The sequence below is a fragment of the Malus sylvestris genome, chromosome 13 (genome assembly GCF_916048215.2).
Source record: "Malus sylvestris chromosome 13, drMalSylv7.2, whole genome shotgun sequence".
Lineage (NCBI taxonomy): Eukaryota > Viridiplantae > Streptophyta > Magnoliopsida > Rosales > Rosaceae > Malus > Malus sylvestris.
In genome coordinates this window covers 30,017,911-30,042,844 of record NC_062272.1, presented here as the reverse complement: position 1 = coordinate 30,042,844, position 24,934 = coordinate 30,017,911, and the positions used below count along the sequence as shown (strand labels likewise).

The 24,934-nt window shown below is 37.7% G+C and overlaps 1 protein-coding gene across 3 annotated transcripts; it reads right to left on the bottom strand.

Annotated features, from left to right (window-relative positions):
- Nucleotides 1-15,449: 15,449 nt before the first annotated feature.
- On the bottom strand, nt 15,450-20,957 carry LOC126597066 (PTI1-like tyrosine-protein kinase 1). 3 transcript variants are annotated; one of them, XM_050263834.1, is made up of 8 exons: nt 20,700-20,957; nt 19,381-19,558; nt 17,887-18,140; nt 17,648-17,774; nt 17,267-17,540; nt 16,355-16,487; nt 16,167-16,250; nt 15,450-15,903 (listed from the first exon to the last, which is right to left on the bottom strand). In XM_050263834.1, the coding sequence occupies exons 2-8, from the start codon at nt 19,472-19,474 to the stop codon at nt 15,784-15,786; spliced, it is 1,086 nt and encodes a 361-aa protein (XP_050119791.1). In that variant the 5' UTR covers nt 19,475-19,558; nt 20,700-20,957; the 3' UTR covers nt 15,450-15,783. The 3 variants fall into 3 exon arrangements, with proteins under 3 accessions (XP_050119791.1, XP_050119790.1, XP_050119792.1); XM_050263833.1 differs by lacking the exon at nt 20,700-20,957 and adding an exon at nt 20,327-20,656; XM_050263835.1 differs by lacking the exon at nt 20,700-20,957 and adding an exon at nt 18,533-18,571 and having other exon boundaries at nt 19,381-19,519.
- Nucleotides 20,958-24,934: the final 3,977 nt, after the last annotated feature.

Here is a 24,934-nt window from a genome sequence, read left to right as displayed (position 1 = left end):
GCTATCTAGTCATGTAGGCATATGAATGCACAACAAGGGATCTCTAACCTTCCATGGTGGAAGGAGAATACTCTAAGATGTGATTCGAGAGTCTTTGGCCAAAGCATATGAATATGACTTAGGAAGTTTGTTCCAAATCTTATTCAAAAGAATCATATGGAGATGTATCACATTGGATAGTAGACATGAAACAAACTATCACTTAAACAATGTGATTAAGAGTATTGTATTAGAGAATGACCGTATTGCATTGTAGTTGTAACTGGATAGGTTCTCCAACCAATTCTACTTAGCTTGGGTAACCATGACATGCTGTGATAGGAGCATATTTATGCGCCTTAGTTAGCTAGTTCTTATGCATCTTTGTTATGTTTTCTTCGTTAAAGTAGTCTTTTAAGCTACTTTCATGTGTTTTCAGGTTTAAAGGACATATTACATGAAATGATGCAAGTTGGAGCTTTTGGAGCAAATTGTGAGCTTGAATTGAAAAGGACATGCTTGGAACACAAGGATGGGATGGAATTGAAGAGTTCAAGATTTGAGGTTTCCTACTTGAAGTAGGAAAGCTAAGCCTAAAAGTTTCCATTTTGGGTTGATCTTTCCTAAATCGGAATTGGCAACCAAAGTTTCTAAAGTTGGAAGTTTCTATTCTTGGAGGTTTCCATTTTCGTGAGTTTCTATTCTCGGCTTTGGGCTTTTGGATGACCCATCCTCACTTCTTGGACCTATGCCGCACCTTAACCCTAATCCTAGCCCATTTAATCAGCCACACCCTAGGGCCTAATCATTTAAATTCTGCCAAGTTAAACCCTAATCTATCTACCCTAAGCCCAAGCCGCACCCTAGGCCTTTTCCCATGCAAAAATCTGATTGTAAACCCTAATTCCTTGTGGATTTTCTAACCCTAGCCGCACCTAAACCCTAGCCCATTGTCTAACCTGATTTCTTTAGGGTTTTAGGTGCCTATATATATGTGTTTTACATCCTTTGGCCGGACATCACCCTCTCCATAATTCAGAAATTCGTCCAGCCACTTCCCACTCTGTGCCGCAGCCATTCTACAACTCCAGCCACCATTCTACACTTCCATACACCATTCTACACCTCCATACACCACCCATACCCCTTGCCGCACCACCATACCATCCTAACTCCCTTCTAAAACCAAAATCACATCCAAAAACACCCTAAACCCTCTCTGCTGCAGCAAGGAGAAGAAGAAAGAGGAGCTTGAAGTCAGAAATTCAAAGTGGAATTCGTGGGCGTTTTAGGTGTAATCTTTCTTATGTCTTCGATGTTTCAATTCAATAAACTTTGTGTTGTGAGTATGAGGAACTAAACCCCCTTGGTTGGGGGGGTAATTCGAAACCATGTACATGCTTGCAATTTGATTCGATTACATTCAGTTGTTGTTTCATAAGTTATGGATTCAATTCGTTCATCTATTTGATTGATAACTTATTTGTGTATGTTGATTGAGAGTGCACGCTTAGTTTTCATGCATGAATATGATGCTAGATTATGAGGGAGTTTCACCTAATAGTTACAATCTTATAATTACACGTAGTGAAGATCGCTTGAAAACGATCGCGTTGAATGAATTCTTAGCATAAGTTTCATGCAATTCATAGTAACAAATGCTTCGTCAATGCTTATGTTTTTCATAGAACGTAATGATTCTTGCTTGTATCTCTATTATGCAATTCATGTAGGGAACTCGTAGGGAATGTTTTAGGTTGTCGTATGCAATCATCCAACTTAATAACTTGTGGAAAAACTGAGAGTTAATTAGTGCAATTCACGGTTAATTTGGGGCGTTGAGTATTCATAATTTATTGGAAGAACAACTGAAAATCGTTTTGTTTGCAAGTGTGACATGTGTGGAGAAGAACCTCCTAACTAGCCTTTTATCCATCTATTTCACCAAAATCGTTTTTACAATCTGTGCTAGTTAAAGTTTCTGTTTTGTGTTAAATTTTCGTCCAAAACAAATCCCCCTCTCATTTGAAGTCTTAGATTAGTTAGAAAGTATTTTGATTTGTGTTTCTAAGTATTTTGATTCAAGTTTTCATCAAATTTCGTCCAAATTAGTGTAGGTGCTCAAAACTGCCCAGAAAGTGGTTTTTAGGCAGTTTTGAGCCTTCTAGTTGCTGTTTTGAGTTTTAGGTTTGTTTAAGCGTTTTAACCTTTAGTTTTGCATTCTTTGAGTCTAGTTTAGTGTTTTAAACTTTGTTTTTGAGTTTTTAAGTCAGTTTCCAAGTGTTTAGCAATCCCTCCTAATCCCCGGTCTAGAACGATCCCTACTTACATCTCTACTACAATTTGACAAAAGAGGGTTTAATTTGTGTGCTTATCTATTTCGCATCAAATTTTTGGCACCGTTGCCGGGGATTAGCAAATTTGCTAATCCCTTGGATTGTTTTTGTTTCTTTTATTTCACTTTGTTTCTGACTTTGTTTAAGTTTCTGACCTAATTTTGTTTCTTGTTTCTTAGGTACTAATGTATGACTAGAAGCTCTCAACCGATTCGTGCAAACATCTTGGATTTTGACGATGATTTTGAGAGGAAGTTAAGAAGAGCTAGAAACCAGCAAGAACACCATCCACCCAATTCCGAATCTGACCTTGAAGAAAACGTCCAAGAAGAGGAGGAGGAAGCCACGGCAGGGATATTTGAAGAAGTCCAAGGCATGGCCATGGACAATCGTACACTCAAGGAGCTTTCCGCCTCGGGTTTGGATAATGCCGCACCCTTGTGCATCCAATACCCCGTGGCTGCCCAAGGTAAGACGGATGAGTTTGAATTAAAGTCAAGTTTGCTTCATCATATTCCTAAATACCATGGCTTGTCCATGGAAGATCCTAACAAACATTTGAAAGAATTTGAAGTAGTTTGCTCTAGTATGACTCCCGTCAATGTTGACGGAAATATCTTGAAGATGAAGGCTTTTCCATTCTCTTTGATGGATAAAGGAAAGGATTGGTTATACGAGTTAGCTCCCGGCACTGTCACTTCTTGGGAGAGTATGAAGAGAGCGTACTTGGAGAAGTTCTTTCCAACTTCTCGCATCATCCTCCTACGCAAAAAGATAAGCGGAATTCAGCAAGAAGAAGGTGAGTCTTTTCCTACATATTATGAACGATTTAAATCACTTGTTGCTTCTTGTCCACAGCATCAGATGAAGGAGGAATTACTCTTGCAATATTTCTACGAGGGCCTACTACCTCTAGAACGTCAAATGCTTGATGCTTCGGCGGGGGGAGCATTGGTGGACAAAACACCCATGGCTGCCAAGGTCTTGATTGCTAATAGAGCGTTGAACGCTCAACAGTACGAGGGTGTAGGCCAAAGAGGACCCTCACGGCACCAAGTACATGAGGTAAGTGCGACTTCCGATCTTCATTCACAATTGGCTAATCTTACTTCTATTGTTTCACAGATGGCCGAGGGAATGAAGATGCAAGGACCTGTGGTATGTGGCGTATGTTCTATCCAAGGACATGTCTCCGAGAAATGTCCTCAACTCATCGAGAATGGCGGTTGGGAGAGTGCGAATGCCATTGGGTTTCAAAGCCAAAATCAGTCAAGACATGATCCATACTCCAACACGTATAATCCGGGGTGGCGAGACCACCCAAATTTCAAGTGGAGGGATCCCCAACAACCTCAAAACCAAGGAGGCTTTAGGCAACAACCCCCGGGATTCTTTCCCAAAACCTACGGCCCACCACAAAATCAAGCCCAATCCGGCCCAAGTGCCTCAGGTACGTCTCTTGACAATGATGCATTTCTTAAGATACTAACTAAGTTGTCTAATGGGCAGGAAGATCAAGCTAGAGCTATGCAAAACCAAGACAAAAGGGTGGATCAACTTGAGAAACAAATTGGGCAGATTGCCGAGTTTGTAGGTAAGTTTCGAGATCCCGGACAACTCCCTAGTTCCACCATTCCAAATCCGAAGGGAGGTTTCGAAAGCGCAAATGCAATCATGCTAAGGAGTGGAAAAGAGATTGGGGCAGGTTCTACACCATCACAAACAGGTCCCCAAAGTGATGTAAATGTGCAAATTGAAGAGGAGGAATCAAGCATGCCCACGGCAAGGGAGGTTCCATCTTTGCCACAAGCTTCTAATGTCCCCAATCTGTCCAAATCGGCCAATAAAGGTAAAAATGTGTCAAATTCGGTTCCTACTAATGTTTTTCCTTTGAATGTCCCCTTTCCTAGCAGATTTTTGCAATCAAAGAACGAAGAGGAGGAAAAAGATGTTCTAGAGACATTTAGAAAGGTGCATGTCAACATTCCCCTCCTTGAGGCCATAAAGCAAATCCCGAAGTATGCCAAGTGTTTAAAGAAGCTTTGTACAACCAAGAAACGTGTCCGGGATAAAGAAGTGGTACATGTAAGCGAGAATGTCTCCGCCATCTTGCAACGCAAACTACCCCCTAAATGCAAAGATCCGGGGAGTTTTACAATTCCGTGTGTCATTGGTAATACCCGTTTCAAATCTGCCATGCTAGATTTAGGAGCATCTATTAATGTTATGCCATATTCTGTTTATGCATCTATGAATCTAGGAGCACTTAAACATGATGGTGTAATCATACAATTGGCTGATAGATCTAACGCTTATCCAAAGGGAGTTTTGGAAGACGTTTTAGTGCAGGTTGATCGTTTAGTCTTCCCAGCGGATTTCTATGTCCTCGAAATGGATGAATCGGACCATGCCCCTTCGTTGCCCATCCTCCTTGGAAGGCCATTTATGAAAACGGCTCAAACGAAGATTGATGTGGCCAAAGGATTAGTAACTATGGCATTTGGTGGTGACATGATTAGTTTTAAAATTTCTGAATCCATTGAGACTCCTAATGTTGTTCATTCTTGTTGTGCCATTGATAAACTTGAAAAGATAGGCCCGGACCGTTCAGCACCAAGCACAAAGGATGCGTCAAGAACCATGCAAGACGAGGGAATTGGAGTGGAGTACAAGGCCCATACGGCCACTGCCCTCAAAGTGCTCACAGTGGCCGAAGGCACCATGGGGAAGAACGTGTACCTTGCTGCCACTTCATCACATCACATAGGTAAGCCACCTAATCCAAATCCAATTCCCATTAAAGTTGATAGGTGGTTCCCTTCTATGGTGCAGGTACCCAAGCAAATCCCCGATGGTGGGCGCATGTACATGAACCTTAGGCAACACAACGCACCCATCAACAAACATCACTATCCATTACCGTTCAAAGATGCAATGTATGAGAGTGCCGTGGGCTCCAATGGGGCATGATCATGCTTTTTGTCCGGCTGTACGACGTTAAAGAAAGCGCTACTTGGGAGGCAACCCATGCAATTCAACAAAGGAAGACCCAGGAATCACTCCAATTCCAGATTTGCGTTCCTAAACTCTTCCCTTTGTTATTTATTTCTAATCTGCCTATTTAGTTGTTTTAGTTGCTGTTTGTGTGTTTCTTTTTGTTTAGTGTGATTTTATGCTTGAAACATTGAGGACAATGTTTGATTTAAGTGTGGGGGGGGTAACTAAGTGTTTTAGATGCAAATTCGTGGGATTTTATCACCCTAAACTTGAAGACTTGTTCCTTGCTGTTTTTAAGTGTTTTTGAGCAGTTTTGGTGTGTTTTAGTGTGTTTTGAAGTAAAAATCCGAAAATCACATAAAAATTTGAAAAATTTGTTTTAAAAACCCAAAAAGAGTTGTTTTTGTGTGTTTGTTTGTGTCTTAGGGTACCTTCCAACACAATGATGAGGATTTGGTTTTTAAGTGCATGACTGTTAAAGAGAGTGATTAACATGGATGAAAGTTTGATTTACTCTTTGTTTATGCTTGGTTGTGGTTATAACTTATGAATTCACATGCAATCATAAAAGAAAAAAATCAGTTTTTGTAACATGCTTGAAGGAAGGAACTCAAACTAACGCTACAACCTCGTGAGACTTGAGCCTAAACGTTTATTTGGAGAGTTAAAATCTGTGCATTCTTTGTTTTCTAAGTCGTTGCATGATCTCATTATTCCTTGCTTGGTTACTATTTAGAAGGCGTTTCATCATTTAGTTCCAAATGCTAGAACTCATGCCCATTTCATTCAAAGCATGTTATTGATTTGCATAACACATATTCAAGATGAAGTTGTGTAGTGACCACCACCTTAGCCAAAAAGCCATGAATCCCCTATGTCATTATGTTTTGTAGGTTTTAACCCCATTGAGCCTTGTTTAGCCTTTTCTTTGTTAACCCACATTAACCTCACCTAGCCTAGTTTAGGACCATCCATACCCTTGTTCTTAAAGCCTAGTAATGCATGATTCGAATTGAATTCCTTTTGATTTATGTTGGCAGAAAACAAGTGTGGGGGAAGTATTTCTTTTGGTGATTTTGTGTGCCATAGGCACGTGTGGAAAGAAAAGAAAAGAAAAAAAAAATTCGTGGAAAAAGAAAAAATGAAGAAAAAAGTGTGAAAAGTATGAAAAAAGAGTTGAAAAGATGTGAAAAAGAGTTTCAAAGTATTGTTTGTTGAAGTAAGGGTCCAAAACAATGAATTCGGCCCTAAAGAGTTGTCTAAATCTTTCCCTTGTGTTTTAAAGTTAATTTCTGCAATCTAAGTGAATTCTAAGTCTCAATTTCATTACTTTGCTTACTATCGCTTGAAGAACGTTTGTTGTCCTTATCCTTTCCTTGTTAACCAACACCCCAAGCCCCATTACAACCCTTAACTTCTATCTTGAGTGTTATGTGTTTCAATTTGTGGAGTTTGAATTTGGTATGAGCATATGGTGTCACTGGTTCTCGCATCTAAGTAGTAGCATTCCATTCATGAGATCATATCTAAACATGCTTCTTAACTCTAGAAATTGCGTTCTTTGTGATACATATATGTGAGCATTCGTTGTCATATCTACATCAATCTTCTCACATATGACTAGTGTAGGGTGTGGAGTTAGAAAATCTGAGTGAAAATAGAGTGTATATCTTGTAAGGAATTGAGGGAATTCTCTAAGGTATGTTACTACATTCAAAGCATTGTTTTGATTGATTACTTGTGAATTAGTAAGTGGTGGCTTTAATTAAGTATGTGCTTGTGTAAAGATGACTCAAATCTGTGGGGATAACAATCTTTAACATGTCATGTGCATTGGAAATTCCTGAGGCAAACGTTGGAAGGTTTAGGTTTTGTTTTGGTTAGTTGGTTTCGTTTTGTTTACTTTCTTTTGTTTGTTTTGCTCGAGGACTAGCAAAAGCTAAGTGTGGGGGAATTTGATAGGAGCATATTTATGCGCCTTAGTTAGCTAGTTCTTATGCATCTTTGTTATGTTTTCTTCGTTAAAGTAGTCTTTTAAGCTACTTTCATGTGTTTTCAGGTTTAAAGGACATATTACATGAAATGATGCAAGTTGGAGCTTTTGGAACAAATTGTGAGCTTGAATTGAAAAGGACATGCTTGGAACACAAGGATGGGATGGAATTGAAGAGTTCAAGATTTGAGGTTTCCTACTTGAAGTAGGAAAGCTAAGCCTAAAAGTTTCCATTTTGGGTTGATCTTTCCTAAATCGGAATTGGCAACCAAAGTTTCTAAAGTTGGAAGTTTCTATTCTTGGAGGTTTCCATTTTCGTGAGTTTCTATTCTCGGCTTTGGGCTTTTGGATGACCCATCCTCACTTCTTGGACCTATGCCGCACCTTAACCCTAATCCTAGCCCATTTAATCAGCCACACCCTAGGGCCTAATCATTTAAATTCTGCCAAGTTAAACCCTAATCTATCTACCCTAAGCCCAAGCCGCACCCTAGGCCTTTTCCCATGCAAAAATCTGATTGTAAACCCTAATTCCTTGTGGATTTTCTAACCCTAGCCGCACCTAAACCCTAGCCCATTGTCTAACCTGATTTCTTTAGGGTTTTAGGTGCCTATATATATGTGTTTTACATCCTTTGGCCGGACATCACCCTCTCCATAATTCAGAAATTCGTCCAGCCACTTCCCACTCTGTGCCGCAGCCATTCTACAACTCCAGCCACCATTCTACACTTCCATACACCATTCTACACCTCCATACACCACCCATACCCCTTGCCGCACCACCATACCATCCTAACTCCCTTCTAAAACCAAAATCACATCCAAAAACACCCTAAACCCTCTCTGCTGCAGCAAGGAGAAGAAGAAAGAGGAGCTTGAAGTCAGAAATTCAAAGTGGAATTCGTGGGCGTTTTAGGTGTAATCTTTCTTATGTCTTCGATGTTTCAATTCAATAAACTTTGTGTTGTGAGTATGAGGAACTAAACCCCCTTGGTTGGGGGGTAATTCGAAACCATGTACATGCTTGCAATTTGATTCGATTACATTCAGTTGTTGTTTCATAAGTTATGGATTCAATTCGTTCATCTATTTGATTGATAACTTATTTGTGTATGTTGATTGAGAGTGCACGCTTAGTTTTCATGCATGAATATGATGCTAGATTATGAGGGAGTTTCACCTAATAGTTACAATCTTATAATTACACGTAGTGAAGATCGCTTGAAAACGATCGCGTTGAATGAATTCTTAGCATAAGTTTCATGCAATTCATAGTAACAAATGCTTCGTCAATGCTTATGTTTTTCATAGAACGTAATGATTCTTGCTTGTATCTCTATTATGCAATTCATGTAGGGAACTCGTAGGGAATGTTTTAGGTTGTCGTATGCAATCATCCAACTTAATAACTTGTGGAAAAACTGAGAGTTAATTAGTGCAATTCACGGTTAATTTGGGGCGTTGAGTATTCATAATTTATTGGAAGAACAACTGAAAATCGTTTTGTTTGCAAGTGTGACATGTGTGGAGAAGAACCTCCTAACTAGCCTTTTATCCATCTATTTCACCAAAATCGTTTTTACAATCTGTGCTAGTTAAAGTTTCTGTTTTGTGTTAAATTTTCGTCCAAAACAAATCCCCCTCTCATTTGAAGTCTTAGATTAGTTAGAAAGTATTTTGATTTGTGTTTCTAAGTATTTTGATTCAAGTTTTCATCAAATTTCGTCCAAATTAGTGTAGGTGCTCAAAACTGCCCAGAAAGTGGTTTTTAGGCAGTTTTGAGCCTTCTAGTTGCTGTTTTGAGTTTTAGGTTTGTTTAAGCGTTTTAACCTTTAGTTTTGCATTCTTTGAGTCTAGTTTAGTGTTTTAAACTTTGTTTTTGAGTTTTTAAGTCAGTTTCCAAGTGTTTAGCAATCCCTCCTAATCCCCGGTCTAGAACGATCCCTACTTACATCTCTACTACAATTTGACAAAAGAGGGTTTAATTTGTGTGCTTATCTATTTCGCATCATGCTGCTAGGTGTCACTCATGGTTTGTGGAAGCCCTGATGATTAGCAAACACTAATTTTAAGGGAGAATTGAAATGTGGTTTCAATTCACAATCAATCGTTAAGAGTAACAATCGCCCACTACCTCGCTAAATGGAACCTAATGGATCGTACACCGAGTAAGGATGAAAGTGAAGAAATTAAATGAAATGGATATGCAATTAAATGGTTTAATTGAAGAATGGTCAAGATTAATTAATTAGTTAATTAATTTTACGAAAGGTTCGTATTGGGCTTTTAAGTTGGTTTTGGGTTTCGGGGCCCAAAAGTGTTTTGGTCCACAAGGCCCATTATGTTTAAGTTGTATGACAACTAAAACAAAATGGGCAATAAGCCCAATCACAACAAATAGGCCGGCCATGGTGAGGAGAGGGTGAAGGTTTGCTTAATTGCAAGTTTGCCACTCACCTAAGAAAAGTGTTATAAAAGCAACTTTATAGCTATTTTTCTCATAAGGGTTTTTCTTGTAGAAAAGAGGTGAAACCTATTCTCTCTTTTTCAACAAGGAGGCCGGCCACTTAGAGGAGATTTATCTAGCAATCTTTTCTTCTCTAAGTCATCCATTTCATCTTCACACTACATCTTTGGTGTGGAGACTTAGAGACATCAAGCTTTTGGTGTTTTGGAGATTCTATCCTCAAATCCTCAAAGGAAGATCCAAGGAGCAAGGAGGTGACTTGAAGGCCCTCCACTTGGGTGAATCCCTTGTGTAATCAAGGATGAGTTTCAAGGGTAAAGAATCTCTAAAACTTTTCTTCTCTTTAAGTTTGTTAAAGAGTTTATTGGTTCACCATTCACTAGGCTTTGAAAGTCATGGGTTTTATGAATTGTTCTTGAATGCATGCCTACTTTAATGTGTTAATAGTTTGCATATGTATTCAAATGTTCTTACTTGTTCTTAGCTAGGACAAAATTTTTCCTTCACATGGATCTGGAACTTTTGGGTGTTGGTGCACCTCCCTTGTTGTAGATCCGTGTACTCTCGCAAAAAAAAAAAAATATGTTGCATGGATGTGTAAGTTCTTTGATTTTTCCATGATAATAAACTTGATGGAACTCCATGGCAGCAAAATGAGATTTTTACCTTTGACTTAGGTGTTTCGCTACCGAGATCCAGTGCAGATGATGGCTTCCATGAACGGGACCAAGAGCCATGGCGGCATGGATTATAGTTGTAGATCGAGAGAAATGAAGGTGAAGGGTTTGTGTTGGATAGCAATGAAGACTAGATTGTGTGTAGATCAAGAGTTATGAAGACATTTCTCATGGTTGATGGAGGAGCGGCTATGGCTTCTACCAAGGATTTGTGTTGATTTGAGAAAGGGCTGAGAGAAATGAGAAGACCTTTTTCGGTTTCTAGAGAGAGAATGACTTAGGGTTTCCAATTACACTCAGAAATGAAAGCAATGAGAGAAACCTATGGCTTTTCATTTGGAATCCTAGGGAGATCCTTTTCCTGATGCACAACACGTGTGCACAACCTAAGCTTCTGGGCTTACTGAGGACACTGTGGACTGGGCTCTGGGCTCGAGGTCATCAAAAGCTGAAATGAAAATGGGTGTAGCTACTAGGGTTTTGCAATAAAATAGTAAATTAATCAATTTATGTTGGTTATAACCGCTAGAATACTAAAATAATATCCGTCAGAAACTAAATTAATAAAATATTCAATTTATGTTGGTTATAACTGCCACCATTAACTTAAAACTGCCAGAATATGTTAAAAATATTTATAAAAAAAAATCAAAAATACTAGCGGTTGCATCCGACACTAACTATCCGCCATGAATTTATGTCGAATATAACAGACATGATTTCATTGTTATCCAACACTAATTGAATGATGTGTTGGATATCTTTTATCCAACATAATGGCTTATTAAACTGCCACCATCATCTGACACCTAAAGCTAATATTGTAGTAGTGTCTAGTAGTTGTAAACCAAGACTCGACTCAAGTCAAATTGAATGGAGTTGAGATTTCTTACACCCTTGTTGAATCCTCTTTGCATTGCATAAGCAAAGGCTAATCACCCAAGAAAGAGGGCCTTCATTCCTTGCTTCTTTGCTCCATGGATTTCTTGGAGTTGGATGGATGAATGGATTCCCCAGGTTCCTAAGAAAGAGAACCTCTAAGTCTCCACACCAAGAGAGGCTTTGAAGAAGAGATGAGTGACTTGGGGAGGATTTCATGCTAGTAGAATCCTCCCTAAGTGACAGGCCTCCTAGAGAGAAAAGGAGAGCCTTTGTTCTTTCCAATTGCCTCAAAGAAAACCCTAATGAACTTTAGGCACATAATTTCATTTTATAGTCACTTCCTTTAAGGGACAAACAAAAGGAAAAAGGCCCTTAACTCCCTTGTATGGCCGGCTACACAATAAGAGTGGCCCCTTTTAGGCCTTTTAGTTTCAAGTAAAGTCATTTAACTCATTGGGGTTGATTAATCAAGGCCCATTGGGCTTCAAAGCCCAAAACTAACTTAAGGCCCAATTCGATTCTTATTTGTATGATTAACTAACCTTTAATTAATCGTTGACAATTAAACTATTTGATTGCTCTTACTCAACTCCGTTATTTCATTGATCTCTACCTTACATGGTGTACGAGCCATTAGGTTCTAATTAGTGAGGCAGTGGACAATTAGAATTCTTACTAATCGATTGTAAATTGAAACTTACTTTCAATTCTCCCTTTAATGAAGATTAGTGATTCCTAATCTTCAAGGCTTCCACAAACAATGAGTGTCACCTACTAGTGTGTCATGGCTACCCAAGCTAAACAGCAAGATGTGGAGACCCTATTTAGTTTGGGGTTACAATACAATACGGTCTGTTTCTACATCAATACTCTTAGGGCTAGTTTGGTATTGTTATGCTTTGAAAAAAAAAATTGTTTCTGTTGTTCTGTGAGAATAAGCTCATTTTTGCTGCTTCACGTTTTCAGCTTTTTTTTCACCCAAAACTGTGAGAATAAGCTCATTTTTGCTGCTTCACGTTTTTAGATGATAGTTTATTCATGTCAGCTATCCATGTGATCATCTTGTTTACATGATTAATTTGAATGTGATTCGGAACGTACTTCCTAAATGTGTTCATGTGCTATGGGCATATCATAGAGTATTCTCCCTCAATGGTTTGAAGATTATAGATTTCTTTTTGTACATTCACATGCCCCCATAATTAAGTAGCTTAACCCCAACTATGTCATGGCACTCTAAAATGGAACGCCTTTAACATAGTCAAAGACTAAGGACCTAACCACAAGACAACTATGATGTCTCAGGTCAAATGACTACTTTGCATTATTCCAACTATGAATTCTAATGTCAAATGAGTATGAGAACTCCTCGTTGATCTTGTTCAGTGGACTCGCTTTCTATTAAGCACCTATACACTTGTCTTGGTGTCATTCACACCAATGACTCAAGACCAGTCACTCTCTGAAGAGAAGATGTATTGATCTATCCGGATTGTCAATGCCCGGTTGGTAATCCTATGTTTAGGAATGGTTAGGATATGTGTATGATAGAGAAAGGTCTCATGAATCTAATATCTTTAGATTCTATTATCTTAATTACATATTCCTGGGAATTATCATTTAAGCGTATCTTAAACTAAATTAGTTTAATATGTGAAATGTTTGCAAAGTATCATCTCATGACTGGCTTTAGTGCACATTTCCAACAGTCCACGTGATCAATCATAAAGAGGAAGATCGTGAGCACGAGGATGATCCAACAAAGTGGCACGTGCGTGGCTAAGGATTCAAGTAAATTAATCTCGTAATCCTAGTTCTTTGTCGCATTATCAATTTCAAACAATTAGATATATAATTGGGATAACATATTGCATGTTATTTATTTATTTTTCACTACATAAGTAATTATTTGAATTAAATTTATCCTAATAATATGGTCGGAAACCCAACATAGTCAATTAGGAGTGTGTGTGGTCTCAATCCATTTGTGTGGTCAAATTAACTCCCCAAGCATTTCGTCATGTACTACGCCCTTCGCCGTCTGTGGGTGCCTAGGTATCCACCGTAAGCCTTTTCTCGTTTCAACCTATGAAATCCCGTCTTCAGATTTCACTATCTAATTTTACGTATTTCGCATTTACTCGAATTTATTTTATTTTCTTTAATTTTAGATTTGTTACCTAGTTACAAAGTTTCAATTTTCGTATTGAGTCATTAAAATCTGTAGTGTGACAACCCATCCTGAATGTTTATATTATTTTGTCCTCGAGAGCGTGGAAGTTACTAATTTATTCTTGAACGTTACGTGGTGAGGGTGTAATTGAACTAGGTTGTGACCAATCCATTTTCCTCCTTAGCTTTTGGACCAATTAGATTTTAATTTTTATTTGTTTTTGGTTGGTGACCCAACCTGGACCACACATTTTCACTCACACATGCACATCAGCCGTTGACTCTCTCTCCTCCCTCCCGGATTTTCTTACATTTCCGTACAACCGTACGGTCATTTGCTAAACCAGTATTTCCTTGCACAAATCGAGGTTGAGAAGTTGGTCTTTGCGTTCCTTGCCAATCCAGGAGCTCATCCATACCCTTAGTTCGACGTGGGGACTTCTGAAACTTCAGAACCAAGAAGCTCCGATGAGGTGCACTGTTCACTTGTCGTGATCACAGACTTTTTGTCAAGTTTTAGGGTGTTAGGGAGCCTTAGAACGTCTTTGCGAAGCTTAGGGAAGAAATTTGAAGTGTTTTGGATGTCAGGAAGCTCGAGTTAGTGAGTTGTAGTGGTGACCGGATTATCGTGGGTTTTTTCGGCGAGGTTCTGGTGGATTTAGGACCTAAAAGTGGTAAGGTTTTGTTACTCTCATCCCAATCTTCAATTTGGTTCAAATTTCGTGAATTTTGGTTGAGAATGAAGAAGATATGAAGATTCGAAAATTTTCCAATTTCCGGTGTCATAGACGGCGACGAAATTCGGTGACTCGCCAGAGAAGAAGAAGAATATTCTGTCAAAGTTGACGGAATATTCTAACGGCATCAGGTATATTTAACGGCATATTCTAATATTTAACAAAATATTCCCTAACGCCGTTAGGGAATCTGTCAATGTGACAAGCACATGCTTGCGCGTGGGCAACAAGTCTGGCCGTGCCTTGGCCGGCGCGTGACGATGCGTGAGTGGTCGGAAATTTTTTCTAAAAATATGGGGTTGTTCATGAGGTTAAGTAGGTATATTCAAATATCCCAATTGAACAATGTATGAGAAGTTATTACCTAATTTTGTTTATGTGCTTAAAAATAACGTTTAAATAGTTGTGTTGCATATAGGTGAGACCTATCCTGAGGACGAGCGCAGTCAAGCAAGGCTCGGGGGTTACGACCCTTCCACATATCAGTAAATGAGCTTTTGGTTTTCAGTATATATATATATATATACACACACACACTAGGTATTTTTCCCAGAAAACTTAATTAAATGGTTTGATACTTTGAAATGTCATGTCAAATGCTCTCTATGTTTAATTGTGCATTAGTATGGTTATACATATATTGTTGCTCGACGCTATGGACGCTCAGGTAAGCTTCAGGTGAGTACATTGATGATAGTGATTGTAGTGAATATATTAGTGTTGAGATGTACTTTGAGCTTATTATCCTACACCCGGGGTTAGTGCTCCACCTGAGGACAGAGCCTAGCCTTCACGTGATCGTTCACCTCCCGCACCACACGCTCACCTTGGATCCAAGGCAGGTGCCAGCCTATCGTTCAGACCACTTTAGGTGGTTCTGACTCGTAAATGACTTGCGATACTTCGCACAGCCATTACATGACCGTAGCACTTGAGCGTATTTATTTACACCTATCCTGTCGTACAGACCACATTAGGATAAAAAAATAAAAAAAGTAAAAAAATAATAAATAAAAGATAACTACTTACACTAATTCTTTTAAATGGCATTTTTTGTGCCAACCGTGCCAAAGAAAAGTAACCTGGAACGTCCGGCTAGGTCGAAACCATGCACAATCACGTTCCCCCTACACTAGATTTTGCAGAGTTATATTTTCCATTACAAAACATACGTCCCGATAGCTCATCAATAATACACAAGTCGAAGAAAGCAAACAATATTCAGTGAAATATAGATCCACCTTAGTTTCCAAAAAAATTTATATATATATATATATATATATATTCACCTCAAAACCCAACCCCCAGTCAATTTATGACGAACAAAATTAGACACCGCGATAGTTCCTGCAACATACAGCACTCAGCAATGACACGAAACTGGTCAAAACCAACCCTACACATCCAATCTCATATACGAAAAGTAAAACAAGAAAATATATATAGAAGTTTATGATAAAATGAGCAGCAGGCAGTTGAAAGTTGTGTTTCAAGGATGCAAAAATTCCAGCAGAAGGAAATTTCAGTGAGGCTTTTTCCTTCAAGACTCCGGAGCCGTTGCTGGTGGCTTCAGAAGCGGTTGAAGAGCCTTCACAACAATGCTCATATTTGGCCGGAACTCAGCTTCATATTGCACACACAATGCTGCAACAGCTGCCAGCTGCATCAACAAAACAAAAACTGCACATTCAGTCACCAATTCTATAAATAAACAAAAAGCCAAAAAAAACTGAGCACACCACTAATGGATTAAACGTGTACAGATGCATTCAGGCAGGCAGGTGGAGCGTGCATATGGTTGTGGGAACGTGTGTGCTTAGAGAGAGAGTTTGTGTGTAGGTGTATATGGTCGTGGGGATGTGTGTAGATAAGGAACGAAGGATACAGAGAGTGTGTGCTCAGAGAAAAGAGCGAGAGAGAGACCTTAGCGACCCCCTTAGGAGGATACTCCTTTAGCTTTGGATCAACACATTGTTTAACTTTGTCTTCGCTCAATCTTGGAGTAGCCTAAAGAAAAAAAGGGTAAATGTCAGGTAAAATTAAGTCCAACAGAGAATTGGTAGAGCATCATACGAAATGTTGTTCGAAGAAAAGCAAGTATATAGACTCACCCAAGTAACAAGACTTTGCTGTCCACGAGGCATTGTATGATCAACAGGTTTCCTCCCAGTCAGTAGTTCTAGTAGAACCACTCCAAAGCTGTACACATCACTCTTCTGTGTCAATTGACCAGTCATTGCATACCTGCGGAATAGTTTTGCAAATTCAAATTAATTTTGATCTATTAACTATTTACACTTCTCAAAGACTGAAAAAGAAAACTGAAGTAAATGATATAGGGATGAATCGAAATAGGATATATTATTAAAGGTGCTTCTGCAAGAAGAAAAAAAAACTTAACATTTTCTCTTTAAAAGTATGTACAGTGATCAGACTAGTTGACATCATCAATGTAAGATACGATTGGAGCAATTTCTTGAGCAAGCAGTTACTTGACTCATGCCTCTGATATAATAAATATAAGATATTCAACTACCTAAACTACTCCTCAATAATAACATGATCCAATGAGAGCAACTATGATCATATGCATTTGAGTCATGGACATGTCTCTACCAGTCTGGATCTGGCACAGTTCCAGTCGAACACAATCCTATACTAATTAAAGATTATAATATATTCATCCAAACTGCCACTTATTGTGGTGACAAAGGTTATCTGAATAGTTCTTATTTCATCTCGTTAGTTGTGGACTGCTTGTCCATATATAGCACTTTCCTTTTCTTTGATTAAACTTAACTTCTTCTCAAGAAAACAAGAAACTGATAAAATAATATTAAAAGGAAGGAGTACTTTCAGATAAAAGTGAAGTAGCAGTCGACCAAACTAAAATGCAGTCAAAACAGCATGCTGCGAAAACTTGAAAACAAAGACTGAAACAACAAACCCAACAGAAGGAAAAAGCAAGGGACCATAAATTATATGAAAATAACCATAGAATTGTGAAGGTTTCAGAGCCATACTCTGGGGCATGATAACCAAATGTTCCCAAAACTCGAGTAGAATGAAGACGAGCAGCCATATCAGGAGCCTGATTTGACAGATTAAAATCTGCTATCTTGGCTTTAAAATCTTCAAAGAGAAGCACATTGCTAGATCTTATATCTCTGTGTATGATAGCAGGTTGAACCTTCTCGTGTAAGTATTCCAACCCCCTAGCTGCATCAACTGCAATTCTTACCCGCTGCATCCAGTCTAGTGTAGGGCCAGGTTGAGCCCCTTGAACTCCCTTTCTACCTATAATTGCACTTACATTCAAATTAACGTATTCTAGTTTCTACAAGAAGAATTCAAATCAAGTGAAGATGAATTATAAATTAAAAAGGCAAGATGGTTTTACAAACCATGTAATATGTCATGTAGAGATCCCATGGTTGCAAACTCATAAGCCAAAACACGCAGACTTCCATCAACGCAGTAACCAAGCAACTCAACAAGATTTTCGTGCTTCAGTCTTGAAACCATGGAAACCTTAGTAAAATATGTCAAGATACAGTTAGATACAGTAAGAAACAACAAGTCACATATCACAGAACTAAATTGTGATACAAGTATACTTCAAATGATAGAGTTGCAGACAGACCTGGGTCAAAAACTCAACATTTGTCTCAGGTTCAGAGGCAACATCAAGCTTCTTCACGGCCACAGCTTTACCATCATTCAAGCTTGCATAATACACTCTCCCATACGAACCTTCACCGATCAATGATTTGGATCCAAAATTGTCAGTCTTCTCTTTCAGCTCCTCCACAGATAATTGAGGCACTTCAATAGGTGGAGCAGCCTTCTGTACTTCAGATTTTACAGGAGCTGACACCTTAGATCCCTTTTGGTTCCCTAAACATGCATGAATGATGAAGAAAAGTAAGTGAAAAGTTAAAAGGAAACACACAAAACAAGAAAGAAAATGAAAGATTCAGAATGATCCACTAATATTTAAATAACGAAAGAAATAAGTTAAGGACCCTACAAACTAGTAAAAACTTCAAACAATTACAGAAATTAATAGAAATCAAGTTACAATATTTTTCTAAAGATAATCATATGTTTTATAAGGCATGTCCTTCTATTGAATTTTTTCCAGTAATTCATCAGTAGCTTCAAAAATTAACTACAAATAATAATAAAATACGTTCATACTCTTTAACTCATGCACATGCATATGTTAGACCATTACAAAAGATAATAGAAAACAAGTTATATAAAATAGAAATAGAAAAGAATCATACGTTAAATAAAGAGACCTTTCCATTTGTTCCATTACTTTCCTAGCAGCAAAAAAAAAAACAATTAAAATATTGAACTTATTTCAAAAATTTCTAAATATAAAAAATTTCTCATACAAGAAGATATTCGAAGGGTCCATCTTAAAATGGAACATCAATAAGTCCTCAGATTCTCCTTCACAAAGCTAGTTAAATAAGGGCCCCTTTGAAAATACTTCTCTAGACTGCATTCCTATAAGTGCTTTTACTGAAAGAGCTTTTATTAGATACCCGTTGAATTTTTAATAAAAAACCATGGTTCTTTTGTAATCAAAAGCAGTTTTAGCCATCCTAAGAACACTTAAAAACAGGCCCCAAAACTTGATTGATGAGGAAAAATCCACAGATACACCTGAATGGACAGGCATGTATGACACTTATCCAATATACCTTTAGGTGACTTGTAACAGCTTCACAAGCTTCATTTAATCCATGATATTATATCTGCCTACTTATGCTCGAAAGCTGAGATCCATAGAACAAAAATTTCTGTTTGGAGTTAAATTCATAACTGAGTGTGTTCAGAACCTGGTGACAAATATGGATCGTGGTAGAAATGCCTGATGTGGCAAAGGTCATATAATAAACATGGCAATGGAATATTTAACGTTTTCAAGAATGTTGTTGTCAATGGCATAATGGCAGTTGCCTAATGGAAGCTGAGAGTAAATTAAGAAAATGACATCCCAAGGAATTACTTAACCATGATTCTAAATCACTAGAAACTTCAAGAACTAAAACCTTAGGTTACTAAAATGATTTCCTTTTTTAAATTACATGCAAATCTGCTTAAGGAAAGTCAGAAAATGTACCATCTGCATAGTGCTTTGGGCTCTTCAGGTGTTCATTTTCGTTTGATGGATAAGACTCTTCGACGTGACAAGTACAACAGAGCCACCTGCGCATCCTGACTTTCTTCCTCAAATATAAATCGTCCTCAGCACTTGTATCCTCCAATTGTACAAAGTAACCAGGGGGAGGAGCATGTGCCTGCATTGTGCCACAGTAATATGAGTGGATTCAGCATCATCACATAGTAATTACAATCTAAAATGAGAAAAAGCTCTCATAATTGAAACATTTCTGTTGGCATCATAGTGAAGTGTAAAAGGAGAGATTACAACAAAGATTATAAAGCAGTTCCAGCCATCTTAGGCTTTTGCTTATGGGTTTCACTCTGTCTCCTATTAAACAAATCAACCCAAGCGCCAATGAAGTTTAAGACTACGTAGAACCACACAATTGGGTAAAGTAAGAGGCAATTTGTCACAGCCGTTACGGAAATAAATTTGTCCTTTTTTTCATTTTTTTTTTAACAGGAGAAACTTACAAGTCCATGAAGGAACATTAATGCTTACCAAAATATCACAAAAAAAAGTTGTTGGAATTAAAATCAGAAGGAGACAAATACAAGTGATGGAAACATTTAATCAGCACACAAAAAAATAGCATTCAGAACCAAAATGTTAAGACTTTAAAGTAGCAGACACAAGAATGAAGATATTGATCATTAAGAAAATGAACAATGCATTGCATTTGCACATAAACTAGAGCTATTATATAAGCATGCAATTACAATGCACGATCAAATGATATATAAACATTCAAAATAGCTACAATCAATTGAATTGAAAGAACATTCAACAATAACGAGAAATCGAATCCAATTCATCTTTAAATTAAACACAAACCAACACAATTAGGAATTGTACCTCGCATCATCAATCAAACAAAATAAAAGCAACCCATTAATCTTACCATCAAACCACGGCGATGGCAATCAGCAGCGTCCATTAAGATTAAAACACAAAATTCAAAATTTAACGATCACACCAAAATCAATCGATTGCAGAACAAAAACAAGAAACCCAGAAATAATTCGATCCCAATTCTCCAAATTAACCAAAGAACCTCAGAATTGACAAACCAATTCAATACAAGAACAATTACAAAAAAAGAATTGAATTGAATCGGGCTGTGGGATTTGGAAACTTGGGATAGATCGAATTGGGGATGAAATTTAGATTAGGAAAATCAAAATTAGCACACAGATCGAAATGGTATTCACAGGCAATAAAGAACAATGCAAAGACAAGAGAAATTAAAAATATATAAGGATGAAAACGACTACCTCTTGCTTCGCTTTCTCTCTCTCTATATATCTCTCTCTCCTACCTCTTTTAGGGTTTGTGAGGGTAAAGGGAACAGGTAGGATTTGAAAGGGGCTTAGGCTGTTGCTTTCGGGAGGGTGGGATACTTGAGAGGTTGGGTTTGTTTTTTGAGTCGTTGTTGAGAAAGAGAGGGGCAGAAATAAGAGAGAGAGAGAGAGAGAGAGAGGAGGAAAGACAGAGAGGCAACGCGGGGTGGCCGACTGGCGAGGCAAATCAACAAATTGGCTCAGACGGACAGGGAGATCATATATATCCTCCCATCCTATTTTCTTTCATTTTTTTTATGCCTGTACGGTTTACATTAACGAAAAACCATATTTTTAGACTAAAAAGTCAATCATGGTACTATTCATTTTACCCTTTATTTTGTTCTTATCATTAAAACTCAAAAGTTTTCAAGCCCTTTTCATTAATTTTGGTTTTTTTTTTTGGTAAATTTTGTCCCCTCTCTCTCTCTCTCTCTCTCTCTCTCTCTCTCTCTCTCTCTCTCTCTCTCTCTCTCTCTCTCTCTCTCTCTCTCTCTCTCTCAGAGAGTTAGTTTGTCTCGTTTTCTCTCTCTAGTACCATACATAACTAGATCTTTGTTATTTTTAGCAAAACTAATTAAAATAGCCTTAAAATTTTAAGTTTTAATTAAAATGACAAAAATATGTTGTAAGTGAATAGTACCAGAAATGAATTTTTAGAGTAGAAATGTTTTTTTCGTTAAAAATGAATAGTACTGAAAGTGTTTCGTTAAATTTTTTTTTTATTTGGCTTTTTAGCCAAAATAATCTCTGAAATTTGCATAACTCTTTAATTTGGTCCATAAGATTTGAAATAGAAAGAATTTATTCTTGAGTTTGTCCACAATCAATCATTTTGGTCATTGCATTTGTCCTTACTTAACATAATTTTTCACCCAAGGACCAAAATAATTGATGGTGAACAATCTCAGACACTACTTCTATTGATTTCAAATCTCATGGATCAAAGTGAGGAGTTATGCAAATTTCAAAGACCATTGTGACTAAAAAGCCTTTTTATTTTTTCATATAAACGATATTTTTTACACTAAAGGGAGGAGGATGGATTTAGCCTCACAATAAGTTAACAATAATATTATTCAAATTCTCCTTTGGCAAGAATATAACTTAAAACCTCTAACTTACAAATAAATAGGAATACAACTAGATTGTGATACAATATACTTTGGATACTAGTTCTAGTTTGAATTTATTTTGCCTCGTAAACAAGCAAAGTTTTATCATTTAAAAAAATTATGATATATTTACTTCATGAGATAATGTAATTAGGGAAATTTTATTTGAACCTGATCTTGTATCTCTACACCCAACTTAAAAATTTATCTATGGAATATCCAATTTTACCCTTAAATAAATAAATTAATTAAAATCAATAATTTTAGAACCCTAAACCCATCCTAAAGGAAACACTTTTTTTTATTTTTTATCTCTACACCCCTTCGTATTTTCCTGTAATCCAAAGCGTTGGCACATTCCTGACGACTTCAACAACCACCATTCCATCTTCTCTTTACCTCTTGAATGAATAGGAACCACCACAACACTCTGCTTGTGCCACCATCGAAACTGCCACCGCTCTATTCTCTGCCATCAATTACCCTCCTTGTAGGCGTCTCTCTCTTTACTAATCGATTGGAACCTGTAATTTTTTATCTTTCTATCATCATCAATGTTGGCGGAGGGAGCATTGTTTCCAATCCATCAATGTCAACGGTTTGTAGTTCGTATAACATAACTGTATTCTATCTGGTTTATATGCAGAAGAGAAAAGATCCAACAGTAAACTTTCATATTATGAATCAGGATGAACATGATTATAAAAATAATACGGAGTACATTAAGTTTTAGTGGTAATTCTTCCCAATAGATTCAACTCATTTGGATCATATTGTGCATGAGGTTTTTAATTGTTTTTCTCATTACCATAATTTGTGGAGGCCATTGTCTACGACGACAACGAGGCGTTGGGTTCAGCGAAAAAAAAAAGTGAGGGGTGTAGAGATAGAATAGTGTTGTTGCTCTTCGGGTGAGTTTCGAGTTCTAATATTATTTGTTTTCATTTATTTATTTTAAGGGTAAATTTGGGTGTTTGATGGACAAATTTTATAAGTTGGGAGTAGAGATACAAAATCAAGGTTCAAATAAAATTTCCCATGTAATTATGTTAGGGGTATTTTGTTGGTAAGGAAAGATACGACGGTGGGAAAAAGGAGAAGGTAAGTGGGAGGATGTGGTAGGGCTTGAGGGTATTTGATACCTATTCATGCTTTTGGCAATTTCGTATAATTAGATGCCCATGCCCAAATGAGATTAAGTGAAATTATAAGAGTTAAATTACAATTGATGGTTGATATAGTAATTTGAAGTCTTACGCTAAATGTGACATCCCACATCGCCCAGAGGGGTAGATTCTGTAAGCCTTATATGTATATTCTCATCTCTACCTAGCACGAGGTCTTTTTGGAGTACACTGGCTTCGGGTTCCATTGGAACTCCGAAGTTAAGCGAGTTCGCGTGAGAGCAATCCCATGATGGGTGACCCACTGGGAAGTTCTCATGTGAGTTCCCAGAAACAAAACCCTAAGGGCGTGGTCGGGGCCCAAAGCGAACAATATCGTGCTACGGTGGAGTCGAGTTCGGGATGTGGTGGAGGCCCGGGCCGGGATGTGACAATTTAGTATCAAAGCCAATCCCTGGCCGGAAGTGTGCCGACGAGGACGTCGGGCCCCTAAGGGGGGTGGATTGTGACATCCCACATCGCCCAGGGGAGTGGATCATGTAAGCCTTATATGTATATTCTCATCTCTACTTAGCACGAGGCCTTTTAGGAGCTCATTGGCTTCCGATTCCATCGAAACTCCGAAGTTAAGCGAGTTCGCGCGAGAGTAATCCCAGGATGGCTTCGGATTCCATCAGAACGTCGAATTTGGTTAAGAAACGATTGAGTTACAAAGCCTTGAAAATTGCCCAAACTTCCGGCCAATAGCTCCGGGACACTTAACGGAGTTTTTAACGGAATGACCAAAATGATGGATTGATACAATGTAAAACAAGCACACTCAAATTAAACCCTCTTGTTGACAATTGTAGTATATGTATAAGTAAGGATCGTTCTGGACCAGGGATTAGGAGGGATTGCTAATCAACTCTAAACTAACTCAAAACAAACTTAAAAGACTCAATACAGCTTAAAACAACTAATTAGACTCAAACTAGACACTAGGAATGACTTTGGACGAAAATTGGTTTTAACTTAACTCAAAACACTTAAAAACACAAGTAGGACAGATTTTAACTAATTAGACACTCTAAAGTAAAGGGGGATTTGTTTTTGGATGAATTTAAGTAAAAACAAGTAACTAAAGACTTAAAACAAATTTTGGACGAATTTGGTGATTTGAATGGATGATGGGCTAGCTAGAAGGTATTTCTCTACACATGACACACTTGCATATAAAACGATTTCCAGTTGCTTTTCAATAAACCATGAACCTCAACACCCGAGATTAATTAGGTACGCTTAAATTAATCCTCATATTTTCCTTATGTCATTGAATTGGACGGAAATAAGGCATCGCAATCAAATTACTCTTCAAAAGTTCCCTACATGAAAGCGCATAATAGAGATACAATCAAAGATCATTAAGTTATATGAAAATCATAAGTATTGACAAGGCATTCGTAACTATGAAAGCGCATGATACTTATGCCAGGAATTTACTTAACACGATTGTGACTAGCAACCTCCACTACTTATGAATATAAGTTTGTAACAATTAGGTGAAACTCCCTTATATCCTAGCATCAGATTTATGCATGCAAATTAAGTGTGCACTCTTAACCCGTATACACAAACAAGTTTAATTCAAACAGATAAGTAAATTGAATTCACAATTTATGGAATCACAACTGGATGTAATCAAATTATATTGCAAGTATAATCATGGTTTCAAAATTCCCCCTAGCTAAGAAGGGTTTAGTTCCTCATACTCACAAAACAAAGATTATTAAACTTAAACATTGAAAACAAAAGAAAGATTACACCTAAAACATTCCAACAACTCTAACTTGAATAGCAAGCACGTCCAAGGGCTCTCCTTCTTCTTCTTTGCTGCGGCATAAAGGTTAGGTGAAGGTTTGAGTGGTAGTTTTTATGGATGAATGGCTGA